This window comes from Zosterops lateralis, assembly GCF_965231275.1.
Source record: "Zosterops lateralis genome assembly, chromosome: 1".
Taxonomy (NCBI): domain Eukaryota; kingdom Metazoa; phylum Chordata; class Aves; order Passeriformes; family Zosteropidae; genus Zosterops; species Zosterops lateralis.
In genome coordinates this window covers 63,327,654-63,344,067 of record NC_139762.1, presented here as the reverse complement: position 1 = coordinate 63,344,067, position 16,414 = coordinate 63,327,654, and the positions used below count along the sequence as shown (strand labels likewise).

The following is a 16,414-nucleotide window of genomic DNA, read 5'->3' as shown; positions in this document are numbered from 1 at the left end:
TAGTAATAAAAAGCCAACAATTCTGCTGGACAGAAGAGGGGTGGCTAAGCTACTTTTGACCCTACGTCCAAACCTTCCCAAGCAGCCATCCAGCTTCTGCAGCTGGAACCCAAACGAACTATTGACAAATTTGATTTTCAGGTCACTTACCATATTTTCAGTTCCTTTATCATATTCAGTCAGTGGTAAGTGTTGAGGCATATTACTTAAAAAAGAGGGAACTGCAATTGCTTTTTCTCCTCCCTTCCTTCCCACTTGCATAAATGAAGTAAGAACAAGAGAAAAGCTGGCAGCAGTGGAGTCACCACAATTTTCCCCATGGTTCTGTCACTCCTGAGCTCAGGAGCAACTGGTGCTGCCCCAGCCAGCCAAGGATTTCTCAGTGATTTCTGCAAAAATCACATAACCCTTGGTGTCTCATTTCCAGTGATGGAACTGATAATAACTGCCAACCCCTCTCAGGAAGTTCATGACAATACATTCATCCTCCTTTGTAAGGAATTCTCACATCAGATGGAAGGTTCTATAGATGAACAAAGCACGAATATTTATTTTTGATAAGACATAGCACAAACTACCAATGGCAGCTTTGTTAGTATGTATTTTATCATTTAGAGTGGTATCTTCCTTTGAAGGGAACAAATTGTATATGCTGATCTACTCCTACAGAAACATTCAAGTCAGAGAGATTAATTTTCTGTAATCAGTTGCCACTCTAAAAACCGAAGATTACTAAAACAGAAAACACAACCAAAAAGCCAAATTGTGCACTTCTCTGGTTCAGAGAAAAAAAAAAAAAAAAAGGCAAGCAAACATGAGACAAGGTATATTTTATATGCAACAGCTCATTAAATTTAAGTGTCGTGGGAACCCTGCCAGTTTTACCCTCTGAGTAATTATCTTTTGTCTTAATTTGTAAGATTCTTGAAAGGGGGAAGAGAGAAACAGGAGGAAAAAACGTTCAGTCTCACAGGAAAAGCTTAAAAAGCTTAAGTCTGAAAACACAACAAAGGGAGATGTAGACGCAAAACAGTTTTTTGCCATGATGTCTTCTAGTTAAACAGTAAATGGTATCAGTTTGGATAAAAATCAGTATTTGTTTCGTCCAACACCTAGATTACTGTTATATCCAGCTATAAAATCTTTCTGCAATAGTAAGTTCTGAAAAATTCAAACATACTATGTGAACAACTATCAAAATGTTAACTTGATTAATTTCAAAACGCTATCACGAGCCAAGCATTTGGGGGAAAAAATCCCCGAGACTATAATTTTTCTCCCATCTATTATAAAAATGTTGAAGGAAGTTATTTAGACAATAAATTTATTTATTGCAATACAGAATTAAACTCTGGTCCCAACAGCTAGTAAGATGGTCCAAAGAAAAAATGTATCACTAAAAAAAGAACAACCCTCCCCCCCAAAATCTCACTGTTGAAGAGTAACTGATAATAAACAAACAACACCTACTTCTCAAAGGAAAGAAAAAAATAACTCCCAAAAACTCTGCATTAAATATTACTGAGACCAAATCTGATTAAACAATGAAAAGATTAGTAATTCTTTTGTGCCTTCTTATGCAGCAAATTGCATTCTCTTTCATGTCTGCCAGCTCTTAAATATTTCTGATCCACTCAGAAAATCAGGAAAAAGGTGTATGTTGTGCTTTATGAACCCCAGATGGATGTGTTCCAGGACAATCTGCCATGTTAGAAATAAGTCTGACATGCCAATATCCAATGTTCTGTTCCCAGTCACTTTAGTTGCTTGATGAAGAGTAGTCAATAAAGGTTTCACCCTTGAAGCAATAATTCAATCAAAAAACAAAAAACCAAGTCCAACCTATACTAGTGGTGAAACTTGCATTCATGAAGCAGAAATTATATGTAGTCTTGAATTATGATTATTTTATGCTACCTTAACCAACTCTGTATTTCCAGAATAGCTTTTGTTAAAGGTAAGAAGCGCTACTAGCAAATAATTAAAAGTGTAAGTAAACTATTAGTGTTCAGACACTCCAGATAGAATAAACTGGTATCATTATACTCATATCTATCTGAATGATTATTCTCGAAATGCTGCATCCTCCAAAGCTATTATTATTATTAAACTGAAACAGTAAGAGTCCCACAGTGAAATACTTGTGGGTCTTTTGGTTAGCAGTGATGATCAAATGCAAAGAAACTGAACCACTACATTCAAAACTCACAAGCACTGGGGGTTTTTAAACCACTAATATAATTTATGGCAGCAGAACAAAACCTTATGGCAGGCATGATCCCCATGGATGCATCACAGTGCTCCCTGCACCAGGGGAACTAGACTCCGGGCACCAATATTCACCCAGGATCCCATACTGGGACTTCGGGGTATCTCATTTGAAACTGTGATAAAGAATCCCTACACAAACCAATGCAAACTGTGCAAATTGTGCTGGTATTAGGTGCAGCTTTAATGAAGTCTAAAAAAAATTTTTAGTCAAGTAAAGCCACAGATGTGCTCAATTACTACAGATTAACTAAGCACTTACTACAGGAATTGACACTGTAGTGGGTGATAAAAATAATATGTTTTCAGCAATTTTCGGAAGTATTCCTACAAATTTATTTGCATACAAACACTTCACAGGATACAGCCAGGCAGCCATTCAGAAGCTGATTTATAATATGTACAACAATCAGGTTTTCACTGTGGAGGCAGCAGAATTACTGGACTGGGTTCAGTCAGCTATTGACTCTATGGATGAAGCTTTGTTTCCCAAGACCTCCTGGAGGTTGTTATTCCTGCACCTGATACGTTTTATACTTGAGATAACTGAGGAGGTTTAATATGGACTGCACAGCACTGAACCCTTTTGCTGTGTGCCAGTGGCTGGGAGACGAAGGCATGGGCCATACACATACCCATGTGCTGCATGTTGCAGAGCTTGCACTGCATAAAGCCAGTGATTGCGCATTCATAAAACCATCCAGAAAAAAAGAGGAGAGACAGAAGTGAAAGGGAGAAGTTTTGTTTTTAGAAGGAGAAAAGGGAACCTTGCCAATATTGTGAACCCGAGCCAGCTATTCCAGTGCAAGCCTCATGTTGTTACATAGATCATGTTTGGGAAGAGATGTAGTATTAATCAACTTTCTGGCATGGAGTGTCTGTTACTGTACAAAAACATTCTTGCTCTGGCTTTAATTCAGTTCTAAGTCACTGTGAAAACATTTATGTGGCTCTCAAACTGCGTTAAAGGACCCAGGCAATAATTCTTTTCCCCTCCCAGAGGAACTAAAACAACCTTCTACTTCCATAAAACACAGTATTTTAATACTGCCAATTGTTTTCCTTAAATGTTGGGTATGTTCTGACTTCCATAAATCATTTCCAGGGATAGAAGCTGTCTTCTGGAGCCCCTCAACATGCTCTGCCTACTCAGAGTCAGGAGCAAAGGTGTACTTCAGAAGAAAAGGCTGACACCACATCATATGCAAACGTGGTATTGCTGTTTCCACACTTCCCAAGCCCTAATGCAACACCACTCAATTTCTCAGTGGACAACACTGCATGAGAATTTCCATAGCTGCATGCTAGCAGGAGTCAAACAGGAGAGCCACGGCAGAGAGGTAACACTGAATTCGTTTTTGACACCATTGATAACACAGCTCAAGCCCTGCATGCACAGGAATATATTGGGCCACCGGGAGAAGCGTTATTGGTATGAGACACCGCGCCACCACTTGCAAAAATTCAATACCAAGTGTCTCGTCTCAGCACAAATTCATTACTCTCACCTAACCATTACGACACAAACAACATCAAAAGGGTCACTCACTAAGCAGCAAGTCCATACAAGAAGTGTCTGTCTGTTATCACGAGTCTCACACCAGGATAACAATTCAAGGGTGTTTTTGGTGGTTTTTTTGAGCAACTTCCAGCTCCCCTATTCTTCTCCACAGGTCATACATCTCACTACTGAAAATCCACAAATCCCCAAATGTGTTGTGCCTGATTTGCATATTTAAATATGCAAATTACTGCAAACCGGGTAATTTTCGTGTTACATATTTTTGCAGAAAAATTAAATGTGCAAAAATGTTTATTGCAACAATTACTGGTTCCATGGTCTTTCAACAAAAGGCTGTAAATCATCAAAATAATTGCCTACCCATTAACTATTGCAGCACTCTGCCTGAAATTTTCTCATCTTCAAAATATATTTTTCTTCTAAATGTTTACCTCTTCAGGATTCATTTCACTAAAAACTATGTACAAGCCTAAGGCTCTGTCTCATGCACCCACCCACAAATACCAAACTGAGTAAAAACCAAAACTAAATAAAGAACTGCAACCACAAATCAGAATTTTCTCACAGCACACTCAAACAGTAATGCCTGTAAAAGATGTGCCATTCAAGCCCAAGATACACAAACGCTGCATTGAACTATACCCTGAAATAAGAAAAAAGCTATCTACAATCTTTTCTGCATCATCTTTGTACTACTACACATGTAAGGAAATTACTCTGCTAAATTACCCATTGCAAAATGAGAAGTGAATCGTTGTTCTGTGTTTCTGGTAAGCAAGTAAGACAGCACTGAAGCAGAGTATAGTGTTTCTTGCAATGCTTGTTTACTATGCACTACTGCCAGGTCTGTTTTGAAATTTGAGCCTCAAGAGAAAAAAAAAAGAAGCACCTATACAATTTTCTCCCCCGCTCGTTTCAGGCAAAAGGCATGCAGAGAAGTTTTTATCTCATCATGTTAACATAACACAGCATGAACCAGCAACCATTTCTGACCCTGTAGGTCTGCTGGCACACTGAACCTGGTTTACTCCAGCTAAGGACACCAGACTTGCCCTTCATGAAGAAGTTTGCTTACAAATAACTATGGTTAATTCTGTTTTCATAAAAGTAAATTGGAACTTAATTGTCTGTTTCTGGCATCCAGAGACAACAGGACATTCCCAGGTATGCTGACCCAGATGTGCACTCCTCTCTGCCTTTGAGCTGCTGTGCTGGTGTGAGAAATATCTAATTCCCTAATCATTCTTCCTGAGAAAATTAGCCAACCACTATTAGAGGAACTGTAGCCTGCTGCATGCAATGTCAAAGTTGTCTACACAACTGTATCTGTGTATGCTGCTCCTCCTGAGGCACTTTTCCAGCCCACAAGCCCTTTCAAGTAGAGTAATGCCTATCCTCCTTTGCTCCTGAGATGGGGCTGATAACCCAACAACTCCCCAGCTCCACCTTCCAGCTCTCTATCACAGCCTGCTTAGCAAAATTCTTGGCACCTGCAAACATTTTTCTTCAGGAGCCTGCAGAGAAAACCTTCCATTGTGCCACAGAATGAAATCAAACTAGGATTTATTTAGTTGCGAGGAATTCAAAGAATTAGGTTTAAAGGAACAAAGACCTAAGCCTACCCTCTTACCTACAACTTGGAATTTCCTCTGAGCAGCAGGGAGATGCAATTTAGACCCAATACTTCCCTAGAAAGACTTGCACACTCCCTTTTACACACTCCCATGAATGCAAGGAATAAACACTTTTCCTGCCAAACATTTCACTTTGTTATTTTACAGCTGGATGTGTGTGCAGCACATCAGCAGCACTACGAAAGAAGGGTGAAAAGGCACAGGTAACAATTTGATGCTTTAAATGTATCTGTGTAAGCAGTAAGGTTGAGAGGCAACAAGTCAGTGGAGCTAATTACTGCATCTTGTGCAGCAAGCTATGCCACGTGCTGTACGTGCTTCCCCATTCACTCCCAGGCACTCTCGATTGAGTTCACTCTCCAAAAGGTGGCTCAACAGGCTCAGTTATAACAAACAGTTTGGTGTGCAATCTTAATAATGCCCCATATTGGCATCAGAAGAGGATATTGACAAATGACTTTGCCCAGAAAAATTGTTCTGGCCCCCATTGAGCAGAAAGCAATCATTTGACACTGTCTAATGACATTAATCAAGCTCTGAACCTTTGTTGTTGTATGTCATAGCAAATGCTAAGCATTTTCAGGTCCAAAGTGGTTGACTAGACATTGTATATTAAAAACAAAAGACTTTAATTCATTAAAAATAGACTCTCACGCTAGATTAAGTTCATTTGCTGCACCCGTCCTTGGTGTGTGGTCTCATTTAAAACAGACACACATGAACCAGAACCTACTTTATTCACATGAAACAAAAATACTATTGGCTGTCAACCAACATAACAGACACTGAAGAATGAGAATACCCCTGGGTGAGGAAATTTTAATTAAAAAAAAAAAAAAAAGAGGAGAAGAAAAAAAGAAATTACAATGATGAAGAAGAAGCAGCTGCCTTCTCTGGGAATTCCTGTTTCTTCACCTTTGTCAAAACATCTCACATTGTCTCCTATGTATTTTATAAAGGTCTTTTGCAGCTCTATTAAGGCAGCAGCTTCATTTACACTCTCTCTGATCTATATTGATAAAGATTATGAAGCCATTATATGGCTCATTATGTTTGCCTTTACTTACCCCCAATTAAGATTTCAGGTGTCTCTGGTTTTGAGCTAATTTCAAAGTGGCTGCCATCTGGGACATTCTCAAGGAACAAGATCAGTTCCTTTTGCAGTGATTTATCACCTTTAAAACTCTAAGGAAGCAGTTCTGTTACATGCAGCCTCATTCTCCATATGCAGAGTTATGTGCCTCCTTTTTTGAGGGGTTATTTAGAAATCAATCCTAAGTGGAAGTTTTGATCTATGGCTGGTAAAGCATTAAAGCTCCTGGCCACAGCTGACAGTTGAAATGCTATTAGGCATAATACCTGTAGTAGCATCTGTGGATGGCAGGGACAAGGAACTCTGCAGACCTGAGATATTCTTGAAACACGTGGTTTTATTACCAGGGTTGTGGGTAAAGAGGGCCTGCTTCCAGCCACCAGCCTGGGCTGAAGCAAAGCCCCAAAGGAGAGAAAGGGGAGAGAGAGAGAGAGGGTAGAGCTAAGGGGTAGAAGCAGGGTAAGAGAGTAAGAGAGCAGGGAAAAGAGGGCGGAAAGAGAGCAAGAGTAGGGGGAAAGAGCAAGAGCGTGGGGGGAAAAAAGCAAGAGGGCGAGGGCATTGTTACAATACATTATATCTCTTTTTGTGTTCAATATTCTAATTTACAGTGAACAACTGGTGCAAGATACAAAACCTACAAACTTTGCATGCAGCCTTTAAGAACTACTATATTACCATGTCATTTTAAACTCTAAAGACTACTTTCTTATGCACTTGTTCCCTGATGCCCTGGCAGAGTGGAAAGGCTACATTCCTGAGTCCTTTTGTTTTCCTGTCCTTCAACTCATTTCCAGCTAATCACCATTTTCCTGTCTCCCATGCCCACATTTCAAAGCTGGCTTTCATTTCTATTTCATTCACAGGTTTCACATCTGCAGTATTTCTTACCATACAACCATATCCATAAGTCCTTCCTGTCCCATCTTTCCCAACAACACCCCCTTGCATTTATCCACAAATCATTCACAAAAAGTGAGTTTTGCTTGGACGTGCAATAAAAACAGATTCAGATGCAGTCATGAAAAAATTTTGGCATATGTAACAAAGGCACCCTTTATAGAAAACTCTCTTTCGAAAGGCAAAGATGAGGACCAGCACAGTGAAGTAATTGGGATCTACTAATTTCTTCTTTGGAGCAAGGTAGCATGAAAGAACAAACAGATCAGGCACAGGTCACCTCTCAAAAAGTGCATTGTGAAGAGACATTCATTCCTCTCTGTCCTCCTACTAAAAGGAGAAGAGCTGAAGGGGCAGACACCAGAAAGAAAGATTTTCATGGAAAATAGTGAGGAAGGGAACAGAGAGGATAGGCTACATTTTGAAATTGTGTCAGGCAGAGATGGTACAGAGTTATGAAACGAGCTCCTGCGGGAGCAAGAACCACATCACACAAATGCTGGCAGGGGAGCATTACAGCAGGCTCAAGAAATTTTCAGTACGTTTTTAAATCTTCCATTATACAGTAGGTAATGTTGCAATATATGTGGATCCATTTTTCAAGATATGGCATAAGGACATCATGACACAACTACTGTGTAATTAATGCAGCTTTTGCTGATTTGCAGAGAAATAACTGACTTGAGAAAGTTTCTTCCATAAAATTTTTCAATCAACAACATGAATGTGGTATCAACCTACTGCAAGTGTGGTCTCAATACTGCATGAGAGAAACAAAGTGTTGCCCCTGGCATACATTTTGATAACACTTATGAATGCTTATATTTGACCTTGACAAAATAAAGTCGTTCTAAATTAAACATCAGTCTCAAAAAAGCCAGAGAGTGCAACTGTCTGTCTATACCTCTATGTGTGTGTGCACATACATAAATACATCTCAGAGAATCACAGGATTTTTTTAGACTGGAAAAGACCTTTAAGATCATTGAACCCAACCATAAACCTCACATAGCCAAGTCCCCCACTATAACATGTCCCTGAGTGCCACATCTACATGACTTTTAAACACCTTCAGGGATAGCGACTCAATCACTTCCCTGGGCAGCTGTGATAACCTTTTCAGTGAAGAAATTCTTCGTAACACTTAATCTAAACCTTTCCTGCTGTAACTTGAGGCCATTTCCTCTGGTCCTATTGCTTGTTACATGGAAGGAGATGGAGCCCCACTTCAGTATATACATGTGTATATATATATATATATATATATATTTATGAGTGTGTGTGTACATGTGTATATAATTTCAGCCCTGCAATAGTTCTGCCACAGAGTTCAGACTGTCAGAAGAAACAGGTCAAAGCACAAGATGCTAAAACTGCATCTTACTCCACTACTTTTTCAATCAGATCCAGAAGAATGGACAAGGATGGAGCACATTCATCTCATAATTTTTTTACTAGGGGGTACAGGAGAACAGCACTATTTAGGACCTACCTTGCCCATTTGGTACATGTTTATGCGTTTTTCCTTTCCTAGGGGTTGACTGGCATGATGATGAAGCATTGTTTGTGGCTGTTTTTGTGTCCTCTGTCTCCTCCTCCTCCTCTTCTTCATCCTCATCATCCTGAGAGCTTCCAAAATATACCATGTTGCTGGGCAGGGCTGGAGAACCTGATCATTATAAAGAAATAGCTCATTAGCATCATTACATTCACTTACTGCACTAACCATATCTATCATAGCCTACTTCAGTGTCATACAGAGCAAGGGGAGAGTGGGACTCAGAGCTGGGAGGTCAGACCAGTGCACGACTAACTAGAGGGTTTTTATTTATTAGTTTTTACCAATACGATACGCATGTGCCTGAAAAGCAGGGTTCTCCCCCCTCAAACACATTCTATTCATACTTCAGACAATCAGTCTTGCTACAAGCCCTAATTAATAGCTCTGTGTATTCAGAAAAGGACTAATGCACATGCTTAATTTCAAATGCGTGCTCAAGTGCCTTGCTGAAATCTTAACACACAACTAGAAGCTTAAATCTTTTTCCAAACAGAGGAAAAAAAGAGCAAAAAAACTAGTCTGCACCACAGTGATATTTTTGAGCTATCATTACAATAAAGCATTTAAAAGTTCACAATACTTTGCAGACATCTACAACATTGTACACAATGTTCTGCGGTATTCTGTAGTAAGAAATAAAGAGAAAAGCCAAGACATTGAGAAGCTTATTTGCCTAGAGGATTCCTAGCAAAGGAGAAAAAAGAAGAAAGGCCTTCTGATTCTCTGTGTGCTCCTCCTGAGTATGTTGCTTCTCATCTCTTGATTACTTCCCATAACACTCCCATGATTTTTAAATGTAAAAATACTGCTGACAACTAATGGGCACTTTCCCATGTGTTCAATATCACTTTCTAGTTCCAAATGAGTCTCCTGTCTATCCCCTGGAGGGACAGGTGCCCTAGGAGCCTTCTAGTTATTCCCAAAGAAAAAATTAGTGGAAAAAGTACAGTCAATGCACGTGGATAATAGCAACTTCAATTATTTTCCTCCAGCTAAATAAAACAAAAGGACAAAGAAAACTGGGCTAGAGACCAACACAAGGTAGTGGCTATTTGGTTGATGCTTCCTTAGGAAACACTTCTGGCTTTAGAGTCTTCAGAACTGCAATTCAGTGTTTGGTTTGGTTTTGAGCTGTGGGTGTTGCCATTGCCAACAACTAACTAAAGCTTGTTTTTTGACTGCATATTTTCTGCTTCCACCAGGTTTGTACAAAATACTCTTAACTATAAAAATTACTTTTTAATAAATTAATTACATAAATATGGCACAAAAACTACGATAGGATGTTTCTGCAATGAATCATCCACTCCTAAATATCCTGGTTTTGATTGGGATGGTGTTAATTTTCTTCATAATAGCTGGAACAGGGCTGTGTTTTGGATCGGTGTTGGAAGCAGGGTTCATAACACTGGGATGTTTTAATCATTGCTAAGCAGTGCTTACATGGTGTCAAGGCATTTTTTTGCCCGTTTTTCATGCTGCTGTACCAGCCAGCAGGCTAGAGGCACAAGGAGCTAGAGGGGAAAAAGAGAGACAACTGGCCAAAGGGATATTCCTGACCATAGGACTGTTCTCAGCAATAAGAGCTGGGAGTAGGAGGAGGAAGGTGGGGACATTCAGCGTTGTACCATCTGCATTCCCATGTAACCATTTCATTTGATGGAGCCCTTCATCCTGGGCATGGCTGAACACCTGTCTGCCAACAGTGAGTAGCAAATGAATTCCTTGTTTCACTTTGCTTGCAGCTTTGCTTTGCCCGTTAAACTGTCTTCATCTCAGTCCTTGAGTGTTCTTACTGAAAACTGACCCTTCCAACTCTCTCCTCCATCCCACTGAAGGCTTAACCCCCACCTGTAAAGACATTTGCTTTTGGCATCTGTAACAGCCCCTTTGGAACTGTGGATGCCTCGGGGAGAAGCAGAGAGAAACTCCTCACCAGCATACTGTGCTATGTGTGTGGTAGCCCTGGGGCAGCCAGGAGAAACACTACAGCAGCATTGAGGGCATGATGACTCTTCCTCCCTGAAATCTTGTATTATTCCACCCAGCCTCGACAGAAACGTATGGACACATATGGTCATCCTAGGGGAAAAGGTTTTTGCATGCCACAGATTTCATGTTTCTATAGACTGATGATCAAATTAAGACTGCTGACATATTTCATGGCATGGAAGCTGTAGCAACTTACAGAAACAAAAACCTTTCACATTTTTTATGCAAGCCCAGAACTTTCTGGCACAGTCTAAGCAATCAAACATAGTAGGTAAGAGGTGCTGAGAGGCACATTAGTTCTTGTGCTTGTAGGGGAGTTTTAAGTCTCAACAGCAAGTAACTAGAAGACTCTAAAATAGTTACTCCTAGGACAGTACTGCCTGAAAAAGAAATTGTTTTTTCTTCCATCTAGGTACCCAAACGTGTAGTATGGATTCAGAAACTGGATGCAAGTGCATCAGTTCTTACCAGAATTTGAAGTCTGACACGATCTGACACCATTGTGCATTGACAAATGATGGCGTAAAAGAACATCACTGTTTGGAACCTTCAAAATTAGATGCAAGCACAGACTGAAATCCCCCCATCACAATTAGAGAAACAGTCAGAAAATTTATCCTTCTAAGACACTAAAATAGGAGTCTAGATATAGTGTCTGTTCTCTCAGCTTCACCTTCCTTAAAATTCCCCATCTGAGAATTTTTGGCAGCTGCTTTAAACAGCAACCAACAAAAATCATCTGCAATGCAAATGTTGTTATTACAATAGCAATCCTTTTTTTTACTTCTTAAAGCAGAAAATAAAATACAGTACTGTGTCAGCTTGTTTAGAAAGGAGAAAGAGTCTTATCCAAGTTTGAGAGCAGGCACAAACTTTACCTAACTCCTGGTATTCAATCGCTGTAATCTCAGTGCATAAATCTCGTGTCAGAATGACAGTTTTTAATTCTTTCCAATTGAGAACTATGAACAACCACAGTTAAACTGCATTCCTGGGACAGCTGGGACTGTTTGGGAAGTACATTTCCAGAGAAATTAGACTAGCAACATGCAATAATACAGGAGAGTCCTGCTAACCCTCACTTTATTGATCTACGTGCTCTGCAATATGAGACCGTGGAGAAAAGCTGGCATTCAGTCTGGGTCTCCTCTCCTCCTTCCCACCAGCTTTTCCTACATATTTATTAAACTTGACTTGCTAAACAGAAAGAAAGAAGAAAAAAAAAAGGCTGGACTTGCACATTTTTTGTTCTATTTAAGCATTATTATGGATGGAAGACTCTGAAAGAAATTTAAAAGCGCTGAGTTTTCTTGCTTTATTTTTGTATTAGAACTATTTTTAACTTCATCTTTTATAATACTACTTCAGTTCTAGAATAGGTTCAAATAATTAGTTCACAAATATGTGTTGAACTGGTTAAAACCATTTTTACTTTAAGCCTATGTAGCTAAACATGACCAAAAGGCTGAGTGTTTACTCGTTTAAAATATTGAAATTGGCTAGCAAAGCTCACGACACTGCAAATTCCCTTTATGAGCAAACTGAAGGGAAGACAAGGATGCCTGCAAGTACACTGTGATTTCATTCAAGCTGAAAGAATGACAATTATGTTTATGAAATAACACCGAATGTGTAAGTAGCTTATGTGCACTGCTGGTATACACCAAGCCAAGAGCTAAGCAACCCCCACTAGGACTCCTCTTATGGAAAAAATACTCTGACTTCTCATGACTGATGAAATAATGAAACTCATATGAATGAAACTGTGAAGAGTGGAAGCTATGTAATCACTCCCCTTTTTTTAATATTGTGTAATAATGATTCCTGCCCTAAGTATCCCTCATTCTCTCTGAGATCAGACAGGGATGTGCATGTGATGCCACAGCCTACCTTTACAAGGGACCCCATTTATTTCTCAAAGCTACTAATTTATGTAAACAATACTAAGGAGAGTTACTGTAGCTATAAACATTCAACACCTTTGGAATTGTGAAGAAGAATACGTGCTCATGACCTGATTGTTTTTTTCCAGCTGTATCAGCTGGTCAAATAAAATTTATTGCCCTTCCTCAAAAGTCTGGCTGGTCTTCACTCCAAGTTTAGACCATGGTAGTTTTCCTTACAGACAGACTTTGCTGAGAGTTGTTGCTCTCAGGTTACTCCATGTGTAACAGATATTCACCATGAAAATTATGTATGACAGCAAGATGATAAAAGCCCTCCAAAATGGCATGAGAATAAGGAAAACTGCAGGTTCAACAAACATGAGTACACACATGAGTACACACACATTCACAGAACATTGTGTTGTAGGGGCTCCTCAATATGTAAAATTCATGGATCACTATTCTGCATGTTTGTCTGTTCCTGGACGCACTCAGTAACAGAAATCCATGGGGCAGCTATGCTAGTTCCTTCTTGCACGTATTTCCTAGCCAGGCAGCAAGAGTAAATAAAGATGAGCAATCATCTCTCCTCTTCCTCTTGCCCTCCCCAGCAGCAAAGTGTGATCCTCAAAGCCTGCCAAGGGTTATATAGAGAGTGACACTGGAATTAATAACCAACAGCAAAAAAGAAGAGTGGCAGTGCTACAGATAAAGGGCAACATCTGTGCCTGGGAGGTGGTGCCTGCCAGGTCTCAGCACTCTAGGTACACAGTTCCCCACTCCCTCACTTTCCATCCCCAAGAAAACAGCAGAAAAATCTGAGAGAAAGAGAGAGCAAGAACGCACGTGAGAGAGAGAGAATTATGAGAGCCTGTGGATGTATTGAATTTTACAAGTCTCCTTTCTGTGCTGGGAGCCCCCACACCACACAGGCAGCTGCTACCATGGGCACTAGAGCAGAGGAAGAGGGAGAGCAGGGAGCAGCCCTCCAGGGCCTGGGGAAAGCACACAAGCAGCCCTCCACCCTGAGACATCCACCCTGCCACCCATCCCATAAGCAGGTGCCTGAAAAGCCCGCTCACTCAGCAAATCTGATGGCAGCCTAGAAATTAAATTTGACTTCTTACCTCTCATTTAGAAGACATTTCATGTAAGGAACCATCTGGACTATTGGTGGCTATGTGGACATTTTTCTTGGCATCAAAAATGGCCTACAGAATATCTACTTCCATCTGGTCTCTTCTTATTATACCTGTGCCACCTCCTCAACTGTGGCAGTGTAAATTTTTTGTGGGGCCATGTGGTGAATTGGATCAGGGAACTGATTCAGATTAAAATCCCAGACTAAGGAAATTAAAGTCCATTAATAAATGCTGTAACTGTAATGTAATGTTACAAGCTCTCAAGAAAAGATTTGGAAAATTCCTATGCACTCTTTTTCTTATTGAATGTGTAGCATAATATATCACTTTACATTATTAAACAAAACATTAAATGCAGTATGCTCCCAATCTCGTGTAGGAGCTGAACATTTTACATTGTGTCCTGATAATGTCTAGGCACACAATTCCTAAATGCTTTCCCTCTCCTCCATGACAGCTGATTTGTTTTGCAGCAATATTTGCATAAAAGCATATCCTGTCACCGAAGGGGGCAATTGCAACATATTGGGAAGGAAGGAGAAGTCATGGCAGAAGGAGTAAGCTGTAAGGAAGCAGCAGAGCAGAAGGGAGGAACCCAGATGAGCTGGGGCTGGAGAAAGGAACGCTAGCAGACAGACACAAGCTGTGGGAACACTGGGAGAAGGGTGATACAAGAAGGGAAATTACTAACATGAAATAGTAAAGAATACAGTAAAGTGGAAAGGACATTGCTGTTAAGACTGGCTCAATATGAGGCATCCATCTGATAGCACAGTCAACCTGCTGCCCTGATCCAGACCTGCGCCACTCACTTTTTCCTGCTTAACAAGTCTCACAGTTGTGAGCAGAAAAGCCATGGCCAAAGTCGGGCAGTAACCTGGAGGGAACTTCCCAACCCTCTCCTTCCTCCTCCAAAATACTTGGGAAAGGCCAGATCACCAAAGCTGGACTTCATAGTGAGATTTTGAAAGCCTAAAAAATTTCCATGTCTGACCAAGGGATTGCAAGCCACACAGAAAGTTCAAACAACTGACACAACCCCAGGTACCCTCTTCCTTACCAGTACAAGAGGTCTCAGGATCAGATACTACTATGTGTGGCAAATTTTGAGAAAATCATTAATGATGAGTTGTTTTTTAAAAATCACTCATCAAGGTTACAATGACCTATGAATTATTACAAAAAGGGAGGACAGACGACTCTTTTAAAAATTAGATTTGAAGTATGTTTGGCAACTGCTTCCATCAGTATCTTCAGTTTCATTATTGAAATCCTCTCTTGAGTATTTTTGTCTTCCCTACTATTGTGAGAGCAACACAAAAGAAAGCCTAACTATACGAGAAAAATGATTACCACAACTACACACTAAGTGTGGCCTAATGCATATGAAAGAATGACAAATGTATTTCATGTCCTCTCTTACAATAATTTGGTGCTTATACAACAATAAGTACAACGTAAAATATGGGGGGTTTAAGTCATGGTGCTGGCTTTTAGCAATTTTCTAGGAAAGCTGTCACCCTTTGCATGTGCAAAATTCAGGCTCGCTACTAACAGCAGGCAGAATTGATGATTTTGCGGCCTGTACATACAGATGTGTTGACCTCAGCAGCAAGTGCCTGATTAATAGAATAAACTATACTCTTTTTCAGCCATTTTATTTGACTAATGAGGTTATTACTTTTTTTTCTTGACAAATGTGTAGTTTTCTCTCCCAAATTATGGCTATATTTTGTTTCTCATTAAATTACATTAACTTTTGTCTTGGACTAGCTAAGCATGTTAAAAAAACCCTCTGAATTTGGATCTGAAGAGTGGAATCAGAAGTATGGAAAGTGCATGTGCTTTGCCAAAAATACTATTCCATTACTCTTCAGAATTAGCTGGCAGTGCTTCTGCAGTATTTACTGAAGTACAAACCAAATGTTTTCATCTGGACAGGATTCAAACTCTGGTATGTTACAACCACAACAAAAATCATCTCAGTCCAAAAGCCCTCCCTGTAATTTGGGCTGTGGTTTCTGCAAAATTGGAGGATTCTTCTCCATGAATTATTTACACCAATTCTCCCTCTAGCTCCTTTTTTTTTTTTCCTCCTAACAATTAAACACAACCCAGATGTGCTTTGGAAAAATCTTAAAACAATTTAAGACATTAGAATGATTTAAGCACAGGGCAGGTCAAGGTACGCGAGACTCCAGCCTGCCCCAAAGAGCACATGGCTTGCCAAGCCCTACAGTGAGCCACGTTCAGAGGTTTGGCTTCTCCTCTGACACACAGCCCCATTTTGTGGCTGTATGCAGGTGGAAAAACCTCGCCTCTCAAATGCTCCTGATGTGCTGGCATCTCAATGCTTAACATTTAAGGCCTGCTTCTCATTTACTGTATGTCCCACTTATGTTTTGGCAGGACAACACCA

At 40.0% G+C, this 16,414-nt stretch overlaps 1 protein-coding gene across 2 annotated transcripts in view; it reads right to left on the bottom strand.

Annotated features, from left to right (window-relative positions):
- JARID2 (jumonji and AT-rich interaction domain containing 2) overlaps positions 1 to 16,414 on the bottom strand; it is a 213,132-nt gene that overhangs the window by 37,062 nt on the left and 159,656 nt on the right. For both annotated transcript variants that reach the window (XM_083859840.1, XM_083859839.1), the window contains exon 5: positions 8,907 to 9,083. In XM_083859840.1, the coding sequence (XP_083715966.1) occupies positions 8,907 to 9,083 (177 nt within the window). The remainder of the gene's footprint in view (positions 1 to 8,906; positions 9,084 to 16,414) is intronic.